The 24,598-nt window shown below is 45.5% G+C and overlaps 1 protein-coding gene across 4 annotated transcripts; it reads right to left on the minus strand.

Moving 5' to 3' along the window:
• Positions 1–13,436: 13,436 nt before the first annotated feature.
• Positions 13,437–24,369, minus strand: prkn (parkin RBR E3 ubiquitin protein ligase). 4 transcript variants are annotated; one of them, XM_088013416.1, is made up of 11 exons: positions 24,289–24,369; positions 23,089–23,252; positions 22,821–23,019; positions 22,565–22,695; positions 18,735–18,818; positions 18,546–18,661; positions 18,341–18,477; positions 18,211–18,272; positions 13,902–14,132; positions 13,723–13,840; positions 13,437–13,649 (listed from the first exon to the last, which is right to left on the minus strand). In XM_088013416.1, the coding sequence occupies exons 1-11, from the start codon at positions 24,293–24,295 to the stop codon at positions 13,546–13,548; spliced, it is 1,353 nt and encodes a 450-aa protein (XP_087869542.1). In that variant the 5' UTR covers positions 24,296–24,369; the 3' UTR covers positions 13,437–13,545. The 4 variants fall into 4 exon arrangements, with proteins under 4 accessions (XP_087869542.1, XP_087869543.1, XP_087869544.1 ...); XM_088013417.1 differs by having other exon boundaries at positions 22,565–22,674; positions 24,289–24,368; XM_088013418.1 differs by lacking the exon at positions 18,735–18,818.
• Between the last annotated feature and the right edge of the window lie 229 nt (positions 24,370–24,598).

Below are 24,598 nucleotides of genomic sequence, written 5' to 3' on the forward strand. Positions count from 1 at the left end.
TCCACCTGGTGGACCAGTCCAAGTCTCCTCCTGTCCTCCCAGTCGTTCCTCTGCTCGTCTTTGGGCCAAGGACCGACGGGTCGGCTGGTGCTTATCAACGGCTCAAAGGTTTGGTCTTATCAGAAGGTGGAGGACGGACGCCAGGGCGGGGACAATTTCTCTGAGACACAGACACTCGGGCTGAACTGAGAACATCTGGTCTCTGCAGAAACCAGGAGACAGCGGGGGAGTTTTGGATTGGTAACTGGTTAAACTGAACCAGACTATTACTACGTGTGTGGGATCTTTATAAGCATACGGACATTTTTGGATTAGTTTAATCCTCAATTTATTTGGAAATGTTTATGGTTAAAGGGATCCACAATTAGTTGTAACAATCGAATTTATTTTGTTAATATTCATCTTAGATGTAAAAACAATACAGCAATAGTACTGTAGGTTATTTAGTTTTTATAAATTTTAATAAAATATTGTCAGGATTGTCGCCATGTTTTTCCACACTGCAATGCATTCTGGGTAAATGACGTGTAGTTCAACTGCCTGGCTCCAGCCAAAACAGTGATGAGTAACATTATTAGCCTTTTTAATTTGAACCGGAGCGCATTGAAAACGATCGGAACATAGAAATAACAAGAGACGATGAGGAGGAGGAGCACACAGAGGAAGAGGAAGAGTTGGCCGTAGGAGCTGTCAATGAGACTCACCTCTGGTCACTGTGTGACTTAGACTTAGACTTAGACTGACTTTATTATCATTTTGCATGCACAAGGTGTATACAGAACGAAATTTCGTTGCATACAGCTCAGGACAGTGTTTTGAGCTTTCAATGATGTGAGGTTACTCCAGAATAAAATAAAATACAGTATAAAAAAAAAAAAAAAAAAATATATATATATATATATATATATATATAGCTGACTGTATAGCTCAGTGGGTAAGACACCAGTCTACCACCTGGGAGACCGGGGTTCGAATCCAGGTTGGGGCAAGTTACAACAGTGCAATTGAGCTATGCAGTGTGGGTCCTTAGGCAAGACCCTTGGAGCTATATAGCCTACCTCATACAATGAGAGACACTGATAAGCATGACATGCCGGCTCAGACGTCGCCCGGCCAAACAAGGTCTGCGTCAGGTGCTGGGGAACCAGAGCACCTTGATGAAAAATGGGCTACTGGAACAAGACGGAAATGGGCGAGAGACGAAAACGTGGATCTGTTGGAATGCTACTACTCAAGTAACCCTAGTCAGAGGGGTTACATGCAAAGACTGAGGGTGGAATGGTTACTTCGACACCCACAGTCTACAATGACTGCCAAACAACTGGTAGCTCAGTGTTCCAACATCCGCAAACGGCAACTGCTATCACAACTTGAGATTGACGAGATACAACACAAATGCTACGGCAAGAGGGAGGAGCCCGGATGTAAGGTCAGGGGGGAGTTAACTACAACTCCCCACCCCGAGACTGGGTATGCAGCCCCAGTAATGAACGAACTATCAAAGCTGAACGAGACAGCAACTGACCTGAGAGACAGAATCATGGCCCGAATGAACAGAAACCAATGAGCTGATATACAACTCAGCATCAGTGATCCTTGAAATGCTCGGCTATAAGAGCAACCATGAGACCCAATCATGGAAAAGACGGTTAGAGGCTAAGATCAAGATAACAAGGAGAGAGCCAGCTGTCAGAGCTCCTGTCAGAGCACTCGAAACTGCCAAACAAAGGCTCCAAGCCTTGGCCAGCCGCCTAAAGAGATACACAAGAGAGAATGAAGCCAGGAGGATCAACTGGCTCTTCTCCACCCAACCAGCTAAAGTGTACTCTAATAACAACAGAGCAGACCCACCAAGGCTGGAGACTGAACAATACTGGAAAGGCATATTGGCTGTCCCACAACAGCAACAGGTAACCATCACTGTGGCAAATGTCCAAGAAAGAGTCTCGGGTATGAAAAACTGGACAGCACCAGGGCCTGCTACAATCCTGATCCAGAAGGACCCCTCAAAGGGTTCAGTCCCATCCAACTATCGGCCGATAACCTGTCTCTCTACAACATGGAAGCTCATGTCAGGCATCATAGCGGCTAAGATAAGCGGACACATGGATAAATACATGAACACGGCACAGAAGGGCATCGGCATAAATAGTAGAGGAGCCAAACACCAACTCCTTGTAGACCACACAGTCGCCCGAGACTGCAAAACCCGACACACCAACCTGTGCACCGCTTGGATTGATTACAAGAAAGCCTATGACTCAATGCCACACACCTGGATCATTGAATGCTTAGAGATGTACAACATCAATAGGACTCTAAGAGCCTTCATTGCAAACTCGATGGGGCTGTAAACTGCAAACCACTTGCACAAGTTTCCATCAAATGTGGCATATACCAAGGAGATGCTCTGTCCCCACTGCTGTTCTGCATAGGCCTGAACCCTTTCAGCCAAATCATCAACAAGACTGGCTACGGATACCGACTTAAGAATGGGGCCACAATCAGTCACCTCCTCTACATGGATGACATCAAGCTGTACGCCAAGAGCGAGCGAGACATCGACTCACTGATCCACACCACCAGGATCTACAGCACTGACATTGGGATGTCATTCGGACTAGAGAAGTGTGGCCGGATGGTTACAAAGAGAGGGAAGGTCGTCCACACAGAAGGGGTCTCACTCCCAGAAGGAACAATAGCAGACATAGAGCACAGCTACAAGTACCTGGGAATACCACAAGCAAATGGCAACCTCGATGAGGTCACAAGGAAAGGAGCCACAGCCAAATACCTCCAACGAATAAGGCAAGTCCTGAGAAGCCAGCTCAATGGCAAGAACAAGATCCGTGCAATAAACAGCTATGCCTTACCAGTAACAGATACCCTGCCGGAATAATTAGCTGGCCAATGGAAGAGATGAAGGCCACGGACGTTAAGACTCGGAAGCTACTAACCATGCATGGAGGGTTCCACCCCAAATCCAGCACCCTGAGACTGTACACAAGCCGTAAGGAAGGAGGCAGAGGACTAGTGAGTGTGAGAGCCACTGTCCAGGATGAAACATCCAAGATCCATAAATACATCAAGGACAAAGCCTCAACGGACGATGTGCTCAGCGAATGTCTCAGGCAATGGGGAACAGAGGACAAGGTGCTGGAGGAACCATCATGGGAAGACAAGCCCCTACATGGGATGTACCACCGACAAATAACTGAAGTGGCCGATATCAGGAAATCCTACCAATGGCTGGAGAAAGCTGGACTCAAGGACAGCACAGAGGCCCTCATCCTGGCCGCCCAGGAACAGGCCCTAAACACCAGAGCAATAGAGGCTCAGATCTACCACACCAGACAAGACCCAAGGTGTAGGTTGTGCAAGGAGGCCTCTGAGACAGTCCAGCACATAACAGCAGGGTGCAAGATGCTGGCAGGGAAAGCGTACATGGAACGACATAACCAAGTGGCGGGCATAGTGTACAGCAGAGGTTCCCAAACTGTGGGGTGCGCCCTCTAGGGGGGGCGCCGTGTCATTACAGGGGGGGCGCGGGAAGCCGTCTGGATGAAAAAAACAAAACATGAACACTGTATGCGCTGGGTTTTTACCTTAGAATGGCCAACTCTCTGTTATTCCTCTGTCAATTTGATACAGTAGAGGCTTCCACACTTCCCATATCTGTGTCCTCTGTCACTTTTATCAGCAGTTAAAACTGTTTAATCCGTTGTTAACATATTGTAACCTGTTTTTCCGAGCCGCCTTTAAACGCAACATGAGCGCTACGCCGCTCGCGCTGGGTTTCCACCTGTGAAGGAGACCTGCTGCTGCTGGGCGGAGCTACGTAGGTTTGTGTTAGAATCACGGCAGCAAACCAGCAAAACGCAAAGAACTTTTCACAGTTTTTCCCTCCAAACTAACCGACTGAGTTGAGTGAAGCTGCTGGATGCAGGTAATGTTAGCTAACAGATGACTAGCTAACATCAATAACACCTTAAGCTTAACAACCGATGTTGGTGTCTATTTTCAGCTACGTACATTCATTTTGCCCCCCAAAAAGTCGATGCCCCCCAGACAACCATTTGTAATCCATAGGGGGGGGGGGCGCAGAAAAAGTTTGGGAACCACTGGTGTACAGGAACATCTGTGCAGAATATGGACTGGAAGCCCCGAGGTCAAAATGGGGAACACCCCCAAAAGTGGTGGAGAATGACCGAGCTAAGATCCTGTGGGACTTCCAGATCCAGACAGACAAGATGGTAATGGCGAACCAACCGGACATTGTGGTGGTGGATAAAGAACAGAGGAAAGCCGTTGTGGTGGATGTAGCAATACCAAGTGACCACAACATCAGGAAAAAGGAGAAACTGGAGAAATACCAGGGCCTCAGAGAGGAACTGGAGAAGGCCTGGAAGGTGAAGACCACAGTGGTGCCTGTGGTCATCGGGGCCCTCGGGGCAGTCACCCCCAAACTGGAGCAGTGGCTCAAACAGATCCCAGGAACAACATCAGAATCTTCATTTCCCGTCGTTGGTCAGTTGAGTACTGTTAAAAAAAAAAATGAGCAAAAAAAGCGCATGGTTGAGCACTTTCTTTCTTTTTCTTATGGATAAAGTGGACTTGAATTGTTGGCTTTTTTCCAAACAAAAGACAAGAACATTTTTACTTGATTTGACTCTCAATGTGTATCGAAAATGTTTACACAGCAATATAAATCTGCAAAGTACTGCGTATTGATAGTGCTGCAAAGTACTGCGTATTGATAGTGATGTACCAGTGAACTTTTCCTTAGTAAGGTGAGGTAAGGTAATTTTATTTATATAGCACATTTTCAGCAACAAGGTAATTCAAAGTGCTTACAAGTACAGGTACCTGGGAATACCACAAGCAAATGGCAAACTCAGTGAGGTCACAAGGAAAGGAGCCACAGGCAAATGCCTCCAACGAGGTAACCCTAAACCTAAAACATGGCAGGTTTTAAGGTTTTAAGCTAAAACCTGCCATGAAACAGAAATCAAAGGAATCCCTGTCAAACATAAAGTTAATAATTATCTTGGTATCTCCATCATGGAAGAAGAAGACCAAAGGTCAAATGATTTAATAATCCAAAAGAAATTGAATATGTGGTTACAGAGAGATTTATCCATCTCTTACTGTCTAAACGGAAGGTTTTCCAGTTTAGTATATGCTTGTTCAGCACTTGAGGTTTCCATTGAGATCAGTTCAAAAGTAAATAAAATATTATTTGATTTTATTTGGAAGAAAAAAGTTTGTTTTATTAGGAAAAATGTAATGATAAACAAGTTGTGCTCTGCTGGATTTTGTCATGTCGGATTCTAATTACTTCACCCACATGCAGAAACACAACAGAGAGCACCAGTGTTTATTGTGTGAGGTTTATTGTAAACAAAACAGGAAGGTGGCAGGTGATATGGGGGGCATGGATCTCTTCTCACAGCTGACGCCAGCAATCTTAGCACAGGAGGACAGGGAGTTAGTTCTGGCTCTGTTTGGAATCTTCAAGAAAATCGGAGTCAGTGGACCTACTTGGTTTTGGAGCGGGTCCGAGCCGGGAGGGGAAAGGGCGTCTGGGGAGTCCGGGGTTTGATGGTGGAAAGTGGATGGCTGAAGAGGCGGCGTCGGAGTGCGGACAGGCAAACAGGGATTCCACTGCACAGCAATCTCGGATCTCTAAGGGAGAGACACAAAGGTTCACTTGAGAAATTCTATAGACTAGATCAAAACAGAGGTGAGAACTCTGGGGCCTGTAGTACCGAACATTGGTGACACACTGGCAGTGAAGTGACTGCGACTCCCTCCTCATATAGGAGCTGACGAGATTGGCATCAGGTGTGTTGGGACCAGAGCTGAAGGCCAACCCTCAAGGCAAAACCTCAGGACGCCCTCTGGTGGACAAAAGATGAGGAACCCCACCATCCCAAAAACTCTGGATCCCCACAGTACCCCCCCTCAACGACCGCCACCCGGCGGTCCAACGGAACCCGAAGGGAGGGAAGCGCGATAATCAGCGATGAGGGAAGGATCCACAATAAACGAGCCAGGGACCCATTGATGATCCTCAGGGCCGTAACCCTCCCAATCCACCAGATATTGCCAACCTCTACCCCGTCTCCGGGAGTCAATGATCCGGCGGACAGAATAAACAGGGCCCCCATCAAATACACGGGGAGGAGGAGGGGGTTCAGGTGGCGGGCACAAGGAACTGGTGAACACGGGCTTAATCTGAGACACATGAAAGGTGGGGTGGACACGGAGAGAGGGAGGGAGGCGAAGACGGACAGCAGAAGGACTGATGACCGACTCGATCTCATAGGGACCAATGAAACGGGGGGACAACTTCTTAGACATAGATTTTAGTGGGATGTCCTTAGTTGAAAGCCATACCTGTTGTCCAGGTGTGTAGCAGGGAGCTGGCCGTCGTTTATGGTCAGCAAACCGGCGGTTTTGTTCCGCAGTTTGATTCAGGGCGGCAACCATGTTACTCCAAATGGTTTTACAGCGGCGGATGTGGTGCTGCACAGAAGTAACGGATATCTCCTTCTCATCCATAGGGAAGAGTGGGGGTTGATAACCTAGGGAGATTTTGAAAGGAGACAGACCAGTAGCAGATGAAGTAAGGGAATTGTGAGCATACTCGACCCAGGGGAGAAATTGGCTCCAGTCAGATGGGTTGGTCGAGGTGAGGCATCTGAGGATTGACTCCAGCTCCTGGTTCATGCGTTCCGTCTGTCCATTTGACTGAGGATGATAACCAGATGTTAAACAAACTTTGGCGTCAAGGGCCGCACAAAAGTGTCTCCACACCTGGGCTGTAAACTGAGGTCCACGATCAGACAATATTTCCTGAGGAATCCCATGTAGTCTGAAGACATGTTTTACCAGGAGCTGGGCCGTTTGAAAAGCTGATGGAAGTTTTCTTAGTGGGACCAAATGACACAGGCTTTGGAGAATCGGTCAACAATTGTAAGAATAGCGGTCATGCCTTTAGATACTGGGAGTCCGGTAACAAAGTCTATAGCGATGTGCGACCACGGACGTTTGGGTGTGGGAAGCGGTTTTAGCAGACCAGAAGGAGGTTGGTGAGATGGTTTGTTACGGGCGCAAACTGGGCAGGCCAAGACATACTCCTTAATATCTTTATAACTGGAAGGCCACCAGAACCGGCGTGAAATGAGAGCAACAGTTCTACTAACACCAGGATGGGCTGAGAATTTAGTGGGTGCATCCAATTTAGCAGTCGAGGTCTGATGGATGTGGGAACATACATCTTGCTAGGAGGACCAGTGCCAGGGTCTGGTTCGGATGACTGAGCCTGCTTAATAAGGTCCTCTATCTCCCAAGTAACCGTGGCAACGGAGCAACTAGGGGGCAAGATTGTGGCTGGAACCTTATCTGAATCATCAGCTGAGTATAATCGGGACAGAGCGTCAGGTTTAATGTTTCTTGAACCTGGTCGGTAAGAGATGAATAAATTAAACCGGGAGAAAAACAATGACCAACGAGACTGGCGTGGATTGAGTCTCTTAGCTGTTTTCAGGTATGAGAGGTTCTTATGATCTGACCAGACTAGTACCGGGTGTTGGGCACCTTCTAGCCAAGTGCCGCCATTCCTCCAGGGCCAGTTTTATCGCGAGGAGTTCGCGATCTCCAACATCATAGTTCCTCTCAGCCGGGGACAACCTACGAGAGAAAAACGCACATGGGTGAGTCTTGTGGTCTGAATCTGAGGACTGTGAAAGGACTGCTCCAACCCCGGAATCCGATGCATCAACTTCCAAGATGAACTGTTTAGAGGGGTCTGGCTGAATGAGGACCGGCGCATTAGCGAAGAGCATCTTAAGTCGGGTGAACGCCACGTCTGCTTCAGGTGTCCATGTAAAGGTGCTTTTGACAGAGGTTAACGCGGTGAGAGGCTGGGCAGTCTGGCTATAATTTCTAATGAAACGGCGGTAGAAGTTGGTGAACCCCAGGAATCTCTGGAGTTGTTTTCTGGTCTCAGGCACCGGCCACTCCAAGACCGCTTTGATCTTTTCGTCAGAAGGTCTAATCTGCCCGCTTTCTAGAACAAATCCCAGGAAGCTTACTGAGGATCGGTGAAATTCACACTTTTCTGCCTTGACAAAAAGTTTATTTTCCAGAAGGCGTTGCAAAACCAGACGGACGTGTTTCTGATGTTCAGGGAGGCTTTTTGAATAAATCAGAATATCATCAAGATAAACGAACACGAATATGTTCAAAAAATCCCGGCGGACATAATTTACCAGGGCTTGAAAACAGGCGGGTGCGTTAGACAAGCCAAACGGCATCACAAGATATTCAAAATGGCCCAGGGGAGTCTTAAACGCGGTCTTCCACTCATCCCCTTCACGAATTCGGAGGAGATGATAAGCGTTTCTTAGAGATCTAGCTTGGTGAAAATGGTGGCTCCCTGCACAGGTTCAAATGCGGAGGACAGAAGAGGCAATGGGTATTTATTCTTAATAGTAATTTGATTAAGACCCCGGTAATCAATACATGGCCTGTGGGATCCATCTTTCTTTCCCACAAAAAAAATCCTGATCCTAATGGAGAAGATGAGGACCGAATGATGCCGGCAGCTAGAGACTCATTTATGTATTTTTCCATTGTTTCCCTCTCGGGTTTAGAAATGTTACAAAGACGGCTGTTAGGGAGAGGCGCCCCGGGGAGAAGGTCGATTGCGCAATCATATGGTCGGTGAGGTGGGAGTGACAGCGCTTTAGACTTACTAAACACCGGAGCCAGATCGTGATACTCAGCTGGAATATGGGAGAGGTCTGACGGGTCTGACTCCTGTTGCTTTGCCGGCGGGGAACCTGGTGGGAGAGCTGAGCGGAGACAGGATGAGTGACAATTAACGGACCAGGATTCTATGTCTTTTGGACCAGTTGATATGAGGGTTATGTAGAGATAACCAGTGGAAACCTAGAATTATAGAGGAGTTTGCAGAGGGAAAAACGTAGAACGAAATCCGTTCGTGATGATTTCCGGAAATGAGCATACTCAGAGGTTCGGTTTGGTGGGTTATCTGAGGCAATGCTTTGCCGTCCAGCGCCGATACTCTAAGACACAGGCGTCAAACTCCAGTCCTCGAGGGCCGGTGTCCTGCAACTTTTAGATGTGCCTCTGCTGCACCACACCTGAATAGAATAATTAGGTCATTAGCAGGACTCTGGTGAACTTACCTACACAAGGAGGAGCTAATTAAGCCATTTCATTCCAGTGTTTTGTACCTGTGGTACATCTAAAAACTGCAGGACAGCGGCCCTTGAGGACTGGAGTTTGACACCCCTGCTCTAAGAGGAGTGGATAATGGGACAGTTTTGATAGCCATCTGTTGAACAAAGCCTGAGTCAATTAGGTTTCGCTCACAGCCGGAATCTACTAGGACCGACACGGTAAAGGACTGGTCATTATGAAGCAGTGTAGCCGGCAACAACAGACGAGGAGATTTCTCTTTAATGAGGTGGTCCGCCAGACTCCCCGCACCTACTGGCGGACCCTGGATTTTACTCTCACCGGGCATGCAGCAATGAAATGCTCAGGTGATCCACAATACAGGCAGAGATTAGCGGAGATACGTCTCTGTCTCTCCTCAGGTGAGAGGCGTGTGTTGCCTATCTGCATGGGCTCTGGTTCAACAACCGATGAAGACGAACAGGTAAGAGTGTTAGTTACTCCACCTCCAACAGACGTTCTGACTAAAGGACTTCCCCTCTTTCTCTCCTTGGCTCGGACCCGGATTCTGCTACCTAGTATTAATTCGTCAAGAGATTCAGGTTCGTCCAGGGTGGCCAATTCGTCTTTAATGTTTTTGTGTAATGCGTTGAAAAAGGCACTTTTCAGAGCAGGAGGATTCCAGCCTGATTCGGCTGCCATCATACGGAAGTCTATGGCAAAGTCCGCTACAGAGCGCTGCCCTTGCCTGATGTTTAGCAGTTCTCTAGCATCAGATGTTTTGTCGGGGTCTTGATTGAAAGTTTGTTTAAATTCCTTCAAAAATTCTTCAAATGTGCAGCCGTAATCAGTGGGCGTGGGAAATCTGGCCTCAGTGTGACCAATTAACTCAAAATCAATGTGAAATTATTCTACTAGACTGGATAGGTGGGGCACACTCATTTTTATTCCATTTAACCCTTTTTATTCCTTTTCAGTGGGTCACATGAAATTTAAGCTATTAAACACCAATCTTTTTTTTAATTTGTAAATTTAAATTACATAATAAATGGAAATAGATCTAAAATGGTAAAAATGAGGGTGCCTCATCTCTAATGATTTGTAGAACAATTTCAAAGTGATTTTGAATCAATATGACACTTGTCCTGGAAGCTATTGCAAAAACATACTAAATTTTGACAAATAAAATTGCTAAAAAAATAAAAAAAAATGTTAAAATAGAAAACAAATGATGCCTCACCTATACAGGATAGGGTCAACAGGTCACATGACCTGGAAGCTATTGAAGAAAAACATTAAATTTTGGGAAAAAGGAAAATGGCTTAAAATGGAAAACAAATGACTGTGCCTTATCTCTACTGATTTGTAGAATAATTTCAAAGTGATTCTGAGTAAATAGGTCAGATGACTTGGGATCTATTGAAGAAAGAATTATATTATTTAATATTAAAATTATTTAAAATATTGTATATGACTTTAAAATTTAATAGAGGACATTGTGTCTCATGTAAAAGCATGAATTAGCACTGATGATTAAGTCAGTTGGTCACACTTCAAGGCATTTATTAACATTTGTTTGACAGGAATGTTTGGTTCGGTAATTTGTTGATAGTCCCTAAGTGAACCTTCGGGCGCTGCGGCCGGGAGCGGTGGAGAACCGCTGGCCGACAGTAGCGTTCATAAATCGGATCAACCTTGAGCTAAACGCCGCTTACTCCGCGGAGCTCGAATATCCAATTTGAAACTAACTTCACTGCGGTGCTACAAGGTATCTTCTAAATCCAAACTCTCTGTGAAACTTTATATCAATATGTATTTAAGGCATTAGGTGGTTTATCTTTTCTTTTAAGATGTAGTATTGAAAAAATCCCAGTGAAACTTTCCAGTTTACATAAACAGCTGTTAACTATACTGGAATTTAATACATAAACATAACTTTTCCCCACACAAATACTATATTTGGAATAACAAAGACATCTGCTTTAAACATAAATCTATTTTCTTAAAAAATGGTTTGACAAAGGCATTGTTTGTGTACATCAACTATTACCGTATTACATCAAAAGAAGGTAATACTTATTCTTATAATGAATTTCTGACCACATATAATTTTCCTGGACTGCCTAAAGTGTATTTGTATCTAAAGTGTATTTGTTCTCGTCATCCACGAAGCTGAAGTTGGTTTCCGATTCCAGCTTCCGATTCGGGAATGGCTAAAGGGCGATTCCACCCATAGGCATAAATCCCGGGGGGTCCGGACCCCCCCCCCGATCTAGGAAAAGTCTAGAATTGTCCCCCCAAAACAAATCATTAAAGAAACATTTGCATTTAATTAATCTCAATATGAAATGGCAAAAGAAACAAAAAACGAACTAAATCTGCCATTTATCTCAGAAAAAAATATTTTTTTAGGTCCCCCCCACCATTATTAGAACAATGGTTCAGTCCAAAGTGTAGGAGGAGCAACAGCGCTGAATTAGAGCCACTGCAGAGAGGAGCTAGCTGTTAGCTGTTAGCTGTGGCTCCGCAGCACAAACATAAAACATTTAAAAATATAAAATATTTAAAAAACATGCAACACCTTTTACTTACTTTCTCTACTCAATAAGAATAAACACATTAACAATAAAAATCCGACTGCAGTTCGTTATTTTCTTACTTTGGCTGAATCGTGATGAGCTACCTCATTAGCTAAACTGCTACACTGCTTTCAGAAACTTAAGCTTTTTAAGTTTAAGTTAAAGGTAGCAAACATCTCATTCATATTTAACTCTTTAAGTTTTAGTTAATTACAAGAGTTTGAAACGGGAGGAAGGGGCTGAGCAGGTGGACCAGCTCAGAGTGGGAGCCGAGAACAGATAGAAAAAAAACAAAGTTATGCCTTTATTTCTCATTGTCTTCAATATAGAGCCTTTAAAACCACAAAATAAAATCTGAATATTTTTCTATATAAACTTTGGTGCTTTAAATGTTATGTTTAAGTTATGATACTTCAGATATTCATTTATATCTGCTTATTTGTTCTCAGTCATCCAGGATATGCCATAATTTAAAAAAGGCTTAAAAATAAAGCAGCTTAACAAGTTATAATTTAAATAGGCCATAACTTGTATTGGGAGCCATTTCAATAAATCAATGTTTATGGGGAACTTTAATAGTTACTCATTAAAGCGTTTTTTCTTTAGAACCTTACATTTTTGCAAAGGAGTAGCAGAGATCAGATCAGTCAGAATGAACAAAACTCGCATAGAAGCAACATTTAAATTTTAGTTTAGTTTCTCAGTAGGCTGCTTACTGAGAAAAACACGTTTGATGTGCATCACTAGCCATTTTTGGTCCTGCAGCTTGAATGTGGTTTAAAAACTCTTTAAACATTTTACGTTACATTTCACTGTAACTTTGCCGACCCCACCTCCCAAAAATTGGTCTTAAGAAATGTTCCTGTTTATGGTTCCCCCCAGTAATGAGATGGATCTACGCCCTTCCACAACTTTAATCTACTCTAGTTAAAAAACTACACCTGACCCTTCAAACCTGGACTGGATTATTCTGCTCTAACAGCAGAATATTTAGAACCATGCTTGTGTTTTGTGAAACACAAGCATGGCTCCATCAGGCGCCACAGCAGGAGGAAGGCACCAGTCAGACCTGTTAGCCCAACTGGTCCTGTTTCCTGGTTCATTCAGAACCAGCTGAACATCCTGGACCTTCATGGACAACAGACTGATGTTCTGACAGTCAAAAGGAATCAAATATGTTTACAGATCTATGCCTGTTTTCTAAAATAAAATGCTATATTAATGCCATGTTGTCTATTTTAAGCTTTTGTTCACACATTTTTGGTAATATGTTACAGATAATTGTCTGCCAATAAAACTGTTTATCACCAGTGAAGAAATTTCTAATGGTGTTATGATGTAGACCTATCAGAGCAACACATGTACATGAATCAGCATCGATTCCTTACTGATTCAACATAAAATCAATTAAAATTGATTGTAGCTCCACCTTCAGATGACGGTTGAATCAACATTGACATAGTCAGTTATGGTTGAAACATTGATTCAGTTTCATTTCAGTGTCAATGTGGATTCAGTGTTTCAACCTCGTTTCTCTTATATTTTGCTATCTGGGTATTTTTCCGTAAATGTCCCGAACTGAAAGGAACGCTGTTGGACGTCCACCTGAGGACACCTGACCCGTCTCAGACAGAGGGACAGACACAGTCGGGTTCTCACATTTTATTTTGTTATTTACACTCAGGGAGAAATCCACAGTCTGAACCGATGGTGGACAGAGCCCCGCCCCCGGCGGTGGACGCAGCCTGGCCATAGTCTATCCAAACCAGTGGTTCCCCATGCACTCCCTGTTCCAGGGGGCGCCGCAGAGCCAGCACCACTCCGCTCGGCATTGGGTGCACTGCATGTGCATGCAGCCGCCTGCAGGGGGAGACACAGCAGCCTTCAGTGCTCACCTGGTGGATAAATGGGCGGGCTCTGGGGCGGAGCTTACCATTCCTCTCCACAGGTACCAGGCAGCGCGGGCAGCGCCGGGTCGACTCCTGGATGAGCTGCAGAGACGCCAGGTCCCACCTCCCTCTCTGAGACGCCTCATCCCCCACCACGAAGCCCTGAGGAGAGGGACCACCTCAGCACCTTCATCGCCTCCATCATCATCATCATGTGACTCACCTGGCAGGCGTCCCCTGGGGGCGGGGCCGCAGGGCCCTCACACGGCCCCTCATGGAAACCCTCCCTGCAGTCCCTGCAGAAGACGAAGCCGCAGCCCAGCCGCCGGTCACACTCCACCCTCCTGCTGCCCTCAGGTGGGAGAAGCCCCGCCCCACAGCCAGGTGAGGGGCACAGCACGCCGCCGGCGGTCAGCAGAAACTCCTCGGCACCGTACTGCAGGTAGCGGCCGTACTGAGGCAGAACCACAGGGGGTCAGCACCAGCCCACATTAGCAACCTGCTACAACCTAACCAGCAGAAGATGGTTCACCTGGAAACACCTGGACAGGAAGTGAAGCATCTGATGACAGACCTGATCTCTGCTGGTCATCAGTTCCTGTCCTCACCTGTCTACAGGTGTTTCAGGTGAACTACAGGCACCTGAAGGTCTGATAATCTCCTCCTCTGGGATTTTAACACACTGGTTTGAACTGGTTCCATTTCTGGACAGTTCAGCAGGAGGACAAGTTAGTCCAGCTATCAGTTCCCTCATCTTTCTCATCTCTCTCTGCTCCAGCTGCCCTGCCTCCCTCTGACTGACCACACCTGGCCCTCATCAACCTCCCACTGGTTCCAGTTTCCTCACCTCTGACCTAGGTTCTGCTTCCTCCATTACTTTATTTCACCTCCATATTTATTCAGCTGAACCTCAATGAGTCTCCGAGTCTAGAGTGACCCTAGAACACAGGAAGTGCTTCCAGGGGAGACCCTGACTCTTTCTATTGGTAGAAGGGAGGTGGAGTGAGGTCCCAAGATGGCGGGGTGAGAGGCGTTGTTTTGCGCATACAGTTATTGTTTAGCCTAGATTTAATCAAATTTTTGTCCTTTAGCCCCATTTTAAAGCGTCTTAGGTTTTTTGTTCTTAGTTTAACACTCTTTGAAACTATTTTAGCCTTTTTTGCCGTCTGGATGTTAATGTACGCAGGCTAGCATGTCAGACCACGACTACAACCGGTCGGCCCTTCCAGAGGCTCACGACGAAGATATTATTGAAGAAATTGAGTTGGTCGGGGCCTCGTCTGATCCTTCTTGTAAAGAACAGAAGGTGAACTGGGATCACACACCTATTAAGAACAAAAGCAAGAAGCAGATGAAGCTGCATGAGCCTGAATGTAAAGAGGATTCAGCTAACACCATTCTTCATGCGATAGCAGAACTTAATACAAAGAACACTGGAAAACGTATCGAAGCTAATACTGTCGCCATTGATGTAAACAAGAAAGCCATGTCGGAGCTTCAAGCTACAGTTAACCTTCTCAAAAAAGAAAACAGCGCTGAGGATCTCCTGTGAAGACCATGATCGTTACAAGAGACGCTGGAACCTCAGAAAGACGCCGCGGTAAACCAGCCGGCTCTTCCAACAGCAGGCCGCACAAGATATTCACGTGCGCGACAGCTCAAGACATTACGGTACACCCGTTTACGTCCTGCTTTCACAATAAAAGCGCACATCCGGTCCATGTTTGATAGACTGCAAATAGATTTCCAGCAGCTGCAAAAAGAAATAATGTATCAGAAATAATTGGGGACATGATGCAATGCTGAGAAACTGTCTGTTTCCAGTGATTTCTCTCACTTCTGGGTGACAGAGGGACACCTCTAGATCACAATTATTATTATTTTGGGTTTAACTCAATCATTTTATTTATATATATGTACATAGAAATTTTTCTCTGTTACATACAGTACAGACCAAAAGTTTGGATACACCTACTCATTCAGTGAGTTTCCTTTATTCAAAGTAGCCACATTTTGCTGTGATACTGCTTTGCACACACTCTGCATTCTCTTGATGAGTTTCAAGAGGTCGTCACCTGAAATGGTTTTCACTTCTCAGCTGTGCCCTGTCAGGTTAATAAGTGGGATTTCTTGCCTTATAAATGTTGTTGGGACCATCAGTTCTGTTGTGCAGAAGTCAGGTGGACAAACATCTGATGGTCCTACTGAACAGAGTGTTAGAATTTGTATTATGGCAAGACAAAAGCAGCTAAGTAAAGAAAAACGAGCGGCCATCATTAATTTAAGAAATGAAGGTCAGTCAGTCCGAAAAATTGGGAAAACTTTGAAAGTGTCCCCAAGTGCAGTCGCAAAAACCATCAAGCGCTACAAAGAAACTGGCTCACATGAGGACCGCCCCAGGAAAGGAAGACCAGGAGTCACCTCTGCTGGGGAGGACAAGTTCATCCGAGTCACCAGGCTCAGAAATCACAGGTTAACAGCAGCTCAGATCAGAGACCAGGTCAAAGCCACACAGAGCAGCAGACACATCTCTGCAACAACTGTTAAGAGGAGACTGTGTGAATCAGGCCTTCATGGTGGGATAGCTGCTAGGAAACCACTGCTAAGGACAGGCAACAAGCAGAAGAGACTTGTTTGGGCTAAACAACACAAGGAATGGACATTAGATGATAAAATGTTAGCTCTTGTTTACGCCAATCGCTTCAACAGTGGTTTAGGAACGATTATTAATGAAGGCCAATCAGCGTTTTTAAAGGGAAGCAATGTCCATCATCATACTGAACTGATTTTTGATATGATTGATTATCGTAGCTTTATTAATAGTAACACTTTGATTTTATTCCTGGATTTCTTTAAGGCTTTTGACTCACTGGCTTTACTATAAAAACCTTGAAATCTTTTGGCTTTGGGGAGAAAAGTTGTAATATAATCAGATTATCTTATAGTGATATAAGCAGCCCAGTTTCACCTACATTATTTATATTAACTACTCAAATGCTTACCTTACTAATTATGAAAACTTCTAATTTGCATGATATTAAAATTTTTCAAGATAAGTCAGTTTGCTGATGATACAACAATTTTTCTAAGGGATAAAACTCTGGCCACATCGCACTAAAATCCATTTTAAAGTTTTCTGGAGCTTCTGGTCTGTCAGTATTAATAAATATGAACTTCTGCTGATCCATTACAGTTCAGTCTGAGGCTAAATATCTGGGAATATTGATCTCAAAAAATACTATTCGAAGAGAGGAGGAAAACATTGGAAGATGTTTGGAGGCATGAAGATCAGATGAGCCACTGGTTGACCAGAGATCTGGACCAACTGGAGCTGAACGAGAGTCCAGATTCATTCATTCATCACATTCTGCTTTTATCTCTGACCAAAATATTAGGAAAGCCAATTTAATAATCTTTCAGTTTATCTGGAGGAACAAAACTCACTATTTACGACGATCATCTTATTATGATAAGGAAGGAACTGGAGCTTTAGAGGCTCTGATTGGTTCATTTAGACCCATCAGTCTCATTCCAGCTCAATGTGGTTTCATATCCCAAATCTTTATTCAAAAGCCATTTTATTGCTGAAATGTGATTTTGAATTAACCAAGATTCCTATTTCACCGTCTAATTTTCATAAACAAGTTTTGGAAAATGATATTTACTCATAATTTTACCCCACATGGACCCATAGTGTGGAATAACAGATCAATATTAATAAATAGAAAATCCATTTTTAAAACTGACTGGTATGAAAAATGTATTTTATTTGTAACTGAATGAATGGATAGTGATTTTGTTTTGTTAAATCATAGAGATTTTACCAACTAATTTAATCTGATCTGTTGTAATGAAAAGCTGCTCCTGTTCCTGACCCAAACCCAAAACTGGACAAAGTGCAGTGATGTTCTGCCTTCAAATCTAAATTATTTAGTGATTACAATAATAATATCTTGGTCTATAATTGAGAAGGTTTTCTCCAGGTATGTTAAATGGCCGGTTTCACCTCCGGTTAAAGAGACTCACTTCAAAATCTCATATTTACCCAGTGGCAGAATTTTTGCACAGAAGATTTAAGTTTTATTCAACACGTTGTGCCTTTTGTCCAGAAGAATCCCTTAATCATCTCTTTTTATGTCCCCTAAACCTGAAGGCATCCCAGAGATAAACATCACCCAGATTTTACACCATGTTGGTGGCCTTCATAGCCAAATATCTGACATGCTAAATATTGTCTTCTTGCTTGTTAAATATCATAAACTCTGCAGTAAATGGAGAGGTTCTACTCCTCTTAACCAATTTAAACTGGATTATTGAAACATTTCAAATCTGTTTATGCAAAAACAGTAACTGCCAGTATCTGCTTTTCTTTTGTTTTAACTCTTACTGTTTATCTTTTGGTCTTCAGTCTTAGCCCCATGTTTTGGTTATTTTTGTGTCTACCTTTGTTGCAATGCTCCTTGTACCTCAACGAGTCTTTTTATACTGTTTGTTATTAATAAAACAAAAACAGAGAAGGGAGGTGGAGTCACCTGATCGTCTCCCAGGATCCTGAAGTGATGTAACTCCCTGATCAGAGAGTTTTCACAGCCAGCTGCAGAGACAACAGGAAGTCAGGCACATCACCTGTTGGACCCGCCCCCTTGAGGCTCCGCCCCTCACCTGCACATGGTAACGAGTATCCAATCACAGCGTCGTAAATGAACTGCCGCTCATTGAGCCGCGTCTGGCAGTAGCGCTGGAAGCAGTCCAGGCAGATCACATGACGGTCCGAACACTGGAAGACCAGAACCACGTCCCTGGAGACGGAGACGCGGTGAGGAGGGGGGCGGAGAGGGACAGAGGGTGAGACAGGTGAGGATGTTACCTGATGTCGGTGCAGCCGATGCAGGGGACGCCCCTGGTGTTGGACAGGACGAGGTCCAGCGCCACGGAGACGTCGTCCTCTGACGTGGGGTGAGACGCACATTTCATGTAGAACTCCTGCCATCAAGGACCAATCAGAATTAAGAGGTCAAGGACTTCCTCTCTGAAACTCTCAGGCCCCGCCCCTTACCGCCTCATTGCCATGGCAACCTTCAAACTGACAGACGCCATGAATACGTCCGGGCAGGAGAACATCATCCCAGCAGGAAGGACCCTGAGAGACAGACACACCGAAGGGTAACAGCACCTCCTGCTGGCCGCCGGCAGGAACTGCATCAGGACTGGAAACACTACACTGGAAGTACTACCAACCACAGGAAGTACTACACACACAGGAAGTACTTCACACACAGGAAGTACTACCAACCACAGGAAGTACTACACACACAGGAAGTACTTCACACACAGGAAGTACTTCACACACAGGAAGTACTACCAACCACAGGAAGTACTACACACACAGGAAGTACTACACACACAGGAAGTACTTCACACACAGGAAGTACTACCAACCAGAGGAAGTACTTCACACACAGGAAGTACTTCACACACAGGAAGTACTACCAACCACAGGAAGTACTACACACACTGGAAGTACTACCAACCACAGGAAGTACTACACACACAGGAAGTACTACACACACAGGAAGTACTTCACACACAGGAAGTACTTCACACACAGGAAGTACTACCAACCACAGGAAGTACTACACACACTGGAAGTACTACACACACAGGAAGTACTACCAACCACAGGAAGTACTACACACACAGGAAGTACTTCACACACAGGAAGTACTACCAACCACAGGAAGTACTACACACACAGGAAGTACTACACACACAGGAAGTACTACCAACCACAGGAAGTACTACACACACAGGAAGTACTACACACACAGAAGTACTACACACACAGGAAGTACTTCACACACAGGAAGTACTACACACACAGGAAGTACTTCACACACAGGAAGTACTACACACACAGGAAGTACTTCACACACAGGAAGTACTACCAACCACAGGAAGTACTACACACACAGGAAGTACTTCACACACAGGAAGTACTACACACACAGGAAGTACTTCACACACAGGAAGTACTTCACACACAGGAAGTACTACCAACCACAGGAAGTACTACACACACAGGAAGTACTTCACACACAGGAAGTACTTCACACACAGGAAGTACTACCAACCACAGGAAGTACTACACACACAGGAAGTACTACACACACAGGAAGTACTACCAACCACAGGAAGTACTACACACACAGGAAGTACTACCAACCACAGGAAGTACTACACACACAGGAAGTACTACACACACAGGAAGTACTACCAACCACAGGAAGTACTACACACACAGGAAGTACTACCAACCACAGGAAGTACTACACACACAGGAAGTACTACCAACCACAGGAAGTACTACACACACAGGAAGTACTACACACACAGGAAGTACTACACACACAGGAAGTACTACCAACCACAGGAAGTACTACACACACAGGAAGTACTACCAACCACAGGAAGTACTACACACACAGGAAGTACTTCACACACAGGAAGTACTTCACACACAGGAAGTACTACACACACAGGAAGTACTTCACACACAGGAAGTACTACCAACCACAGGAAGTACTACACACACAGGAAGTACTTCACACACAGGAAGTACTACACACACAGGAAGTACTACACACACAGGAAGTACTACACACACAGGAAGTACTTCACACACAGGAAGTACTACCAACCACAGGAAGTACTACACACACAGGAAGTACTACACACACAGGAAGTACTACCAACCACAGGAAGTACTACACACACAGGAAGTACTACCAACCACAGGAAGTACTACACACACAGGAAGTACTACCAACCACAGGAAGTACTACACACACAGGAAGTACTACCAACCACAGGAAGTACTACACACACAGGAAGTACTACCAACCACAGGAAGTACTACACACACAGGAAGTACTACCAACCACAGGAAGTACTACACACACAGGAAGTACTACACACACAGAAGTACTACACACACAGGAAGTACTTCACACACAGGAAGTACTACACACACAGGAAGTACTTCACACACAGGAAGTACTACACACACAGGAAGTACTTCACACACAGGAAGTACTACCAACCACAGGAAGTACTACACACACAGGAAGTACTTCACACACAGGAAGTACTACACACACAGGAAGTACTTCACACACAGGAAGTACTACACACACAGGAAGTACTACCAACCACAGGAAGTACTACCAACCACAGGAAGTACTACACACACAGGAAGTACTACACACACAGGAAGTACTACCAACCACAGGAAGTACTACACACACAGGAAGTACTACCAACCACAGGAAGTACTACACACACAGGAAGTACTACCAACCACAGGAAGTACTACACACACAGGAAGTACTACACACACAGGAAGTACTACCAACCACAGGAAGTACTACACACACAGGAAGTACTACCAACCACAGGAAGTACTACACACACAGGAAGTACTACCAACCACAGGAAGTACTACACACACAGGAAGTACTACCAACCACAGGAAGTACTACACACACAGGAAGTACTACACACACAGGAAGTACTACACACACAGGAAGTACTACCAACCACAGGAAGTACTACACACACAGGAAGTACTACCAACCACAGGAAGTACTACACACACAGGAAGTACTACCAACCACAGGAAGTACTACACACACAGGAAGTACTACACACACAGGAAGTACTACACACACAGGAAGTACTACCAACCACAGGAAGTACTACACACACAGGAAGTACTACCAACCACAGGAAGTACTACACACACAGGAAGTACTTCACACACAGGAAGTACTACACACACAGGAAGTACTTCACACACAGGAAGTACTACACACACAGGAAGTACTTCACACACAGGAAGTACTACCAACCACAGGAAGTACTACACACACAGGAAGTACTTCACACACAGGAAGTACTACACACACAGGAAGTACTTCACACACAGGAAGTACTACACACACAGGAAGTACTTCACACACAGGAAGTACTACCAACCACAGGAAGTACTACACACACAGGAAGTACTACACACACAGGAAGTACTACCAACCACAGGAAGTACTACACACACAGGAAGTACTACCAACCACAGGAAGTACTACACACACAGGAAGTACTACCAACCACAGGAAGTACTACACACACAGGAAGTACTACCAACCACAGGAAGTACTACACACACAGGAAGTACTACCAACCACAGGAAGTACTACACACACAGAAGTACTACACACACAGGAAGTACTTCACACACAGGAAGTACTACACACACAGGAAGTACTTCACACACAGGAAGTACTACACACACAGGAAGTACTTCACACACAGGAAGTACTACCAACCACAGGAAGTACTACACACACAGGAAGTACTTCACACACAGGAAGTACTACACACACAGGAAGTACTTCACACACAGGAAGTACTACACACACAGGAAGTACTTCACACACAGGAAGTACTTCACACACAGGAAGTACTACCAACCACAGGAAGTACTACCAACCACAGGAAGTACTACACACACAGGAAGTACTACACACACAGGAAGTACTACCAACCACAGGAAGTACTACACACACAGGAAGTACTACCAACCACAGGAAGTACTACACACACAGGAAGTACTACCAACCACAGGAAGTACTACACACACAGGAAGTACTACCAACCACAGGAAGTACTACACACACAGGAAGTACTACACACACAGGAAGTACTACCAACCACAGGAAGTACTACACACACAGGAAGTACTACCAACCACAGGAAGTACTACACACACAGGAAGTACTACCAACCACAGGAAGTACTACACACACAGGAAGTACTACATTCCGTTCTCACCCTGGAGAGGGTCAGCGCCATCTGTCTGCAGCGCCGACAGCGAACACGGAGTTTCCCTGACTGGATGGATGAGCATCGCTTACAGTACACGAAGAAGGTACTACACACACCTGGAGACAGAGAACACACACCTGGAGACAGAGAACACACACCTGGAGACAGAGAACACACACCTGGAGACAGAGAACACACACCTGGAGACAGAGAACACACACCTGGAGGGAGGTGTATGTTGTGTCACTTAGGAGCTACTGACCTTTAGGAGCTGCAGCTTGTTGCTCTGTCCTCTGATCTTCATCTCCTCCTCCTCTTCCTCCCTCCAGGACGGCCAGCCTGGAGGAGCTCAGGTCCAGCCGGGTCAGCCTTGTTCCTCTGGCAGCCAGTGGCAGCAGGTGGATGGAGCCTGGAGGAGGGAGCACCACGTGGACCGTGCTCTGGTCTGGGAGGTCACAGCCCTGACAGGAGGACTCCAGGTGAGGAGGACTCCAGGTGAACACTACCTGCACATCGGAATGGGAGCTCACCTGCAGGGAGTCGGAGCTCTGCAGTTCCCTGCCGGCGAACAGAACCCGGAGCGCCTGGGCAGGAACTCCCTGCTGCCTCCCCACGATCTCCTTCAGCTCTGCCACGTGGGCCGCCGCACTGAGCTCCACGGCAACGCCGGGGCCGCGGTTAAACCGCACAAACACTGCAACACAGGTGAGGCTCTAACTTCACACACAAGCAGATTTCATGGTTTTACTTGTGACAGCCTGTTAGGTTCATAAAGCTCTAGTCGGTCTCAGGCAGGACCAGAACCAGAACCAGGTGAGGGCCTTCAGCTGGATCAGAACCTGGTTCTGGTTCCTGTAGATGGCTTCTGTTCATTCCAATGTTTCTTTGTGTTTTTAATTTATTTGTTGTTTTAATTTAATGTTTTGTTTGAACTTTGATGAATGATTGGTTCTCTGGTAGCCCCGCCCCCTGTAACACCTGACTCACCTGGACAGGCCAGTTCTGCTTTATGAACTAGAACAGGAAATACATTACAGTATTCGCTCAGGTGAGACTAAAGCGCCCGATAAAAATATGAAGCGTCATTTCATTAAACCCTTATTTCTGCATTAGTAATGTTTATTTATCGATTTTATAATCTATAATGTGTTTTTATCAGCTGCAAGCAAAATCATCAACATTCACAGAAATCAAAGCTTTAAATCTCCGGCTGTGAAATGATTCCCTGAAACTTCATTCATATTTAGTTTAGTTCATTTTTATTCTATTTTTGGGGTCCGGTTGTCTCTGGTCCCAGCTGTCCAGAACCTAGAGGTCCAGTTTCGGGTCCAACACGTCACTGATGTCAGGAGGCTGTTTCTGTGCATCAGAACCACCAGGACTGAGCTGACCAGGTCCTGTCCTCCAGAACCTGCCGCACCTGGGGGGCCGGTACCGGTCCCTTCACTGAGGGATGCAGGATGGTAGAACTGGACCTGGACTTACCTCCAGAACTTTATCACATTTATTACCAATTTAAATAAATCTGGACCCGCTCGGTTCTGGTACTGACGGGAATCAGAACCAACCAGATCCTCTGACTGGTTCGGTACCCTGTGACCCGCGCTGTTGGACAGGTTCTGGTCGGAACCCAGTCCACCGCGGTTCTGATCTTTGGGTCGATCAGGTCACGTGTCCCTGAGTCACCTGATCGATCTTCGATCCGAACTGAGAACCGGACCAGAACTCACCGATCATCCTGCTGCGCGTCCTTCAGGGACGTGTTTACAGCCCGCCGGCCGCAGTGCACTCTGGGAGCTGTAGTCCGGCAGTCAGCGGGCAGGGTTACCGCCACCTGCCGGACTGGAGGAGAACGGCAGGCTGCCTCCAAAGGAGGAGCAGGTTCGCCTGGAGACCAGAAGTATTCATACCCCCCACAGATTCAGCCAACAAGGAATCCAACTGGTTTCTATGACAACCTAAATGTTTTACATAATTTTGGAAGGTTTTATTGGCTCCGGTGGTCACCGGCCGCATCAGGACCCTGCGCCAGCACAGCAC

The sequence above is a fragment of the Poecilia mexicana genome, unplaced genomic scaffold (assembly GCF_051168715.1).
Source record: "Poecilia mexicana isolate PSO_F unplaced genomic scaffold, ASM5116871v1 scaffold_15, whole genome shotgun sequence".
In the NCBI taxonomy this organism is placed as follows: Eukaryota; Metazoa; Chordata; class Actinopteri; order Cyprinodontiformes; family Poeciliidae; genus Poecilia; species Poecilia mexicana.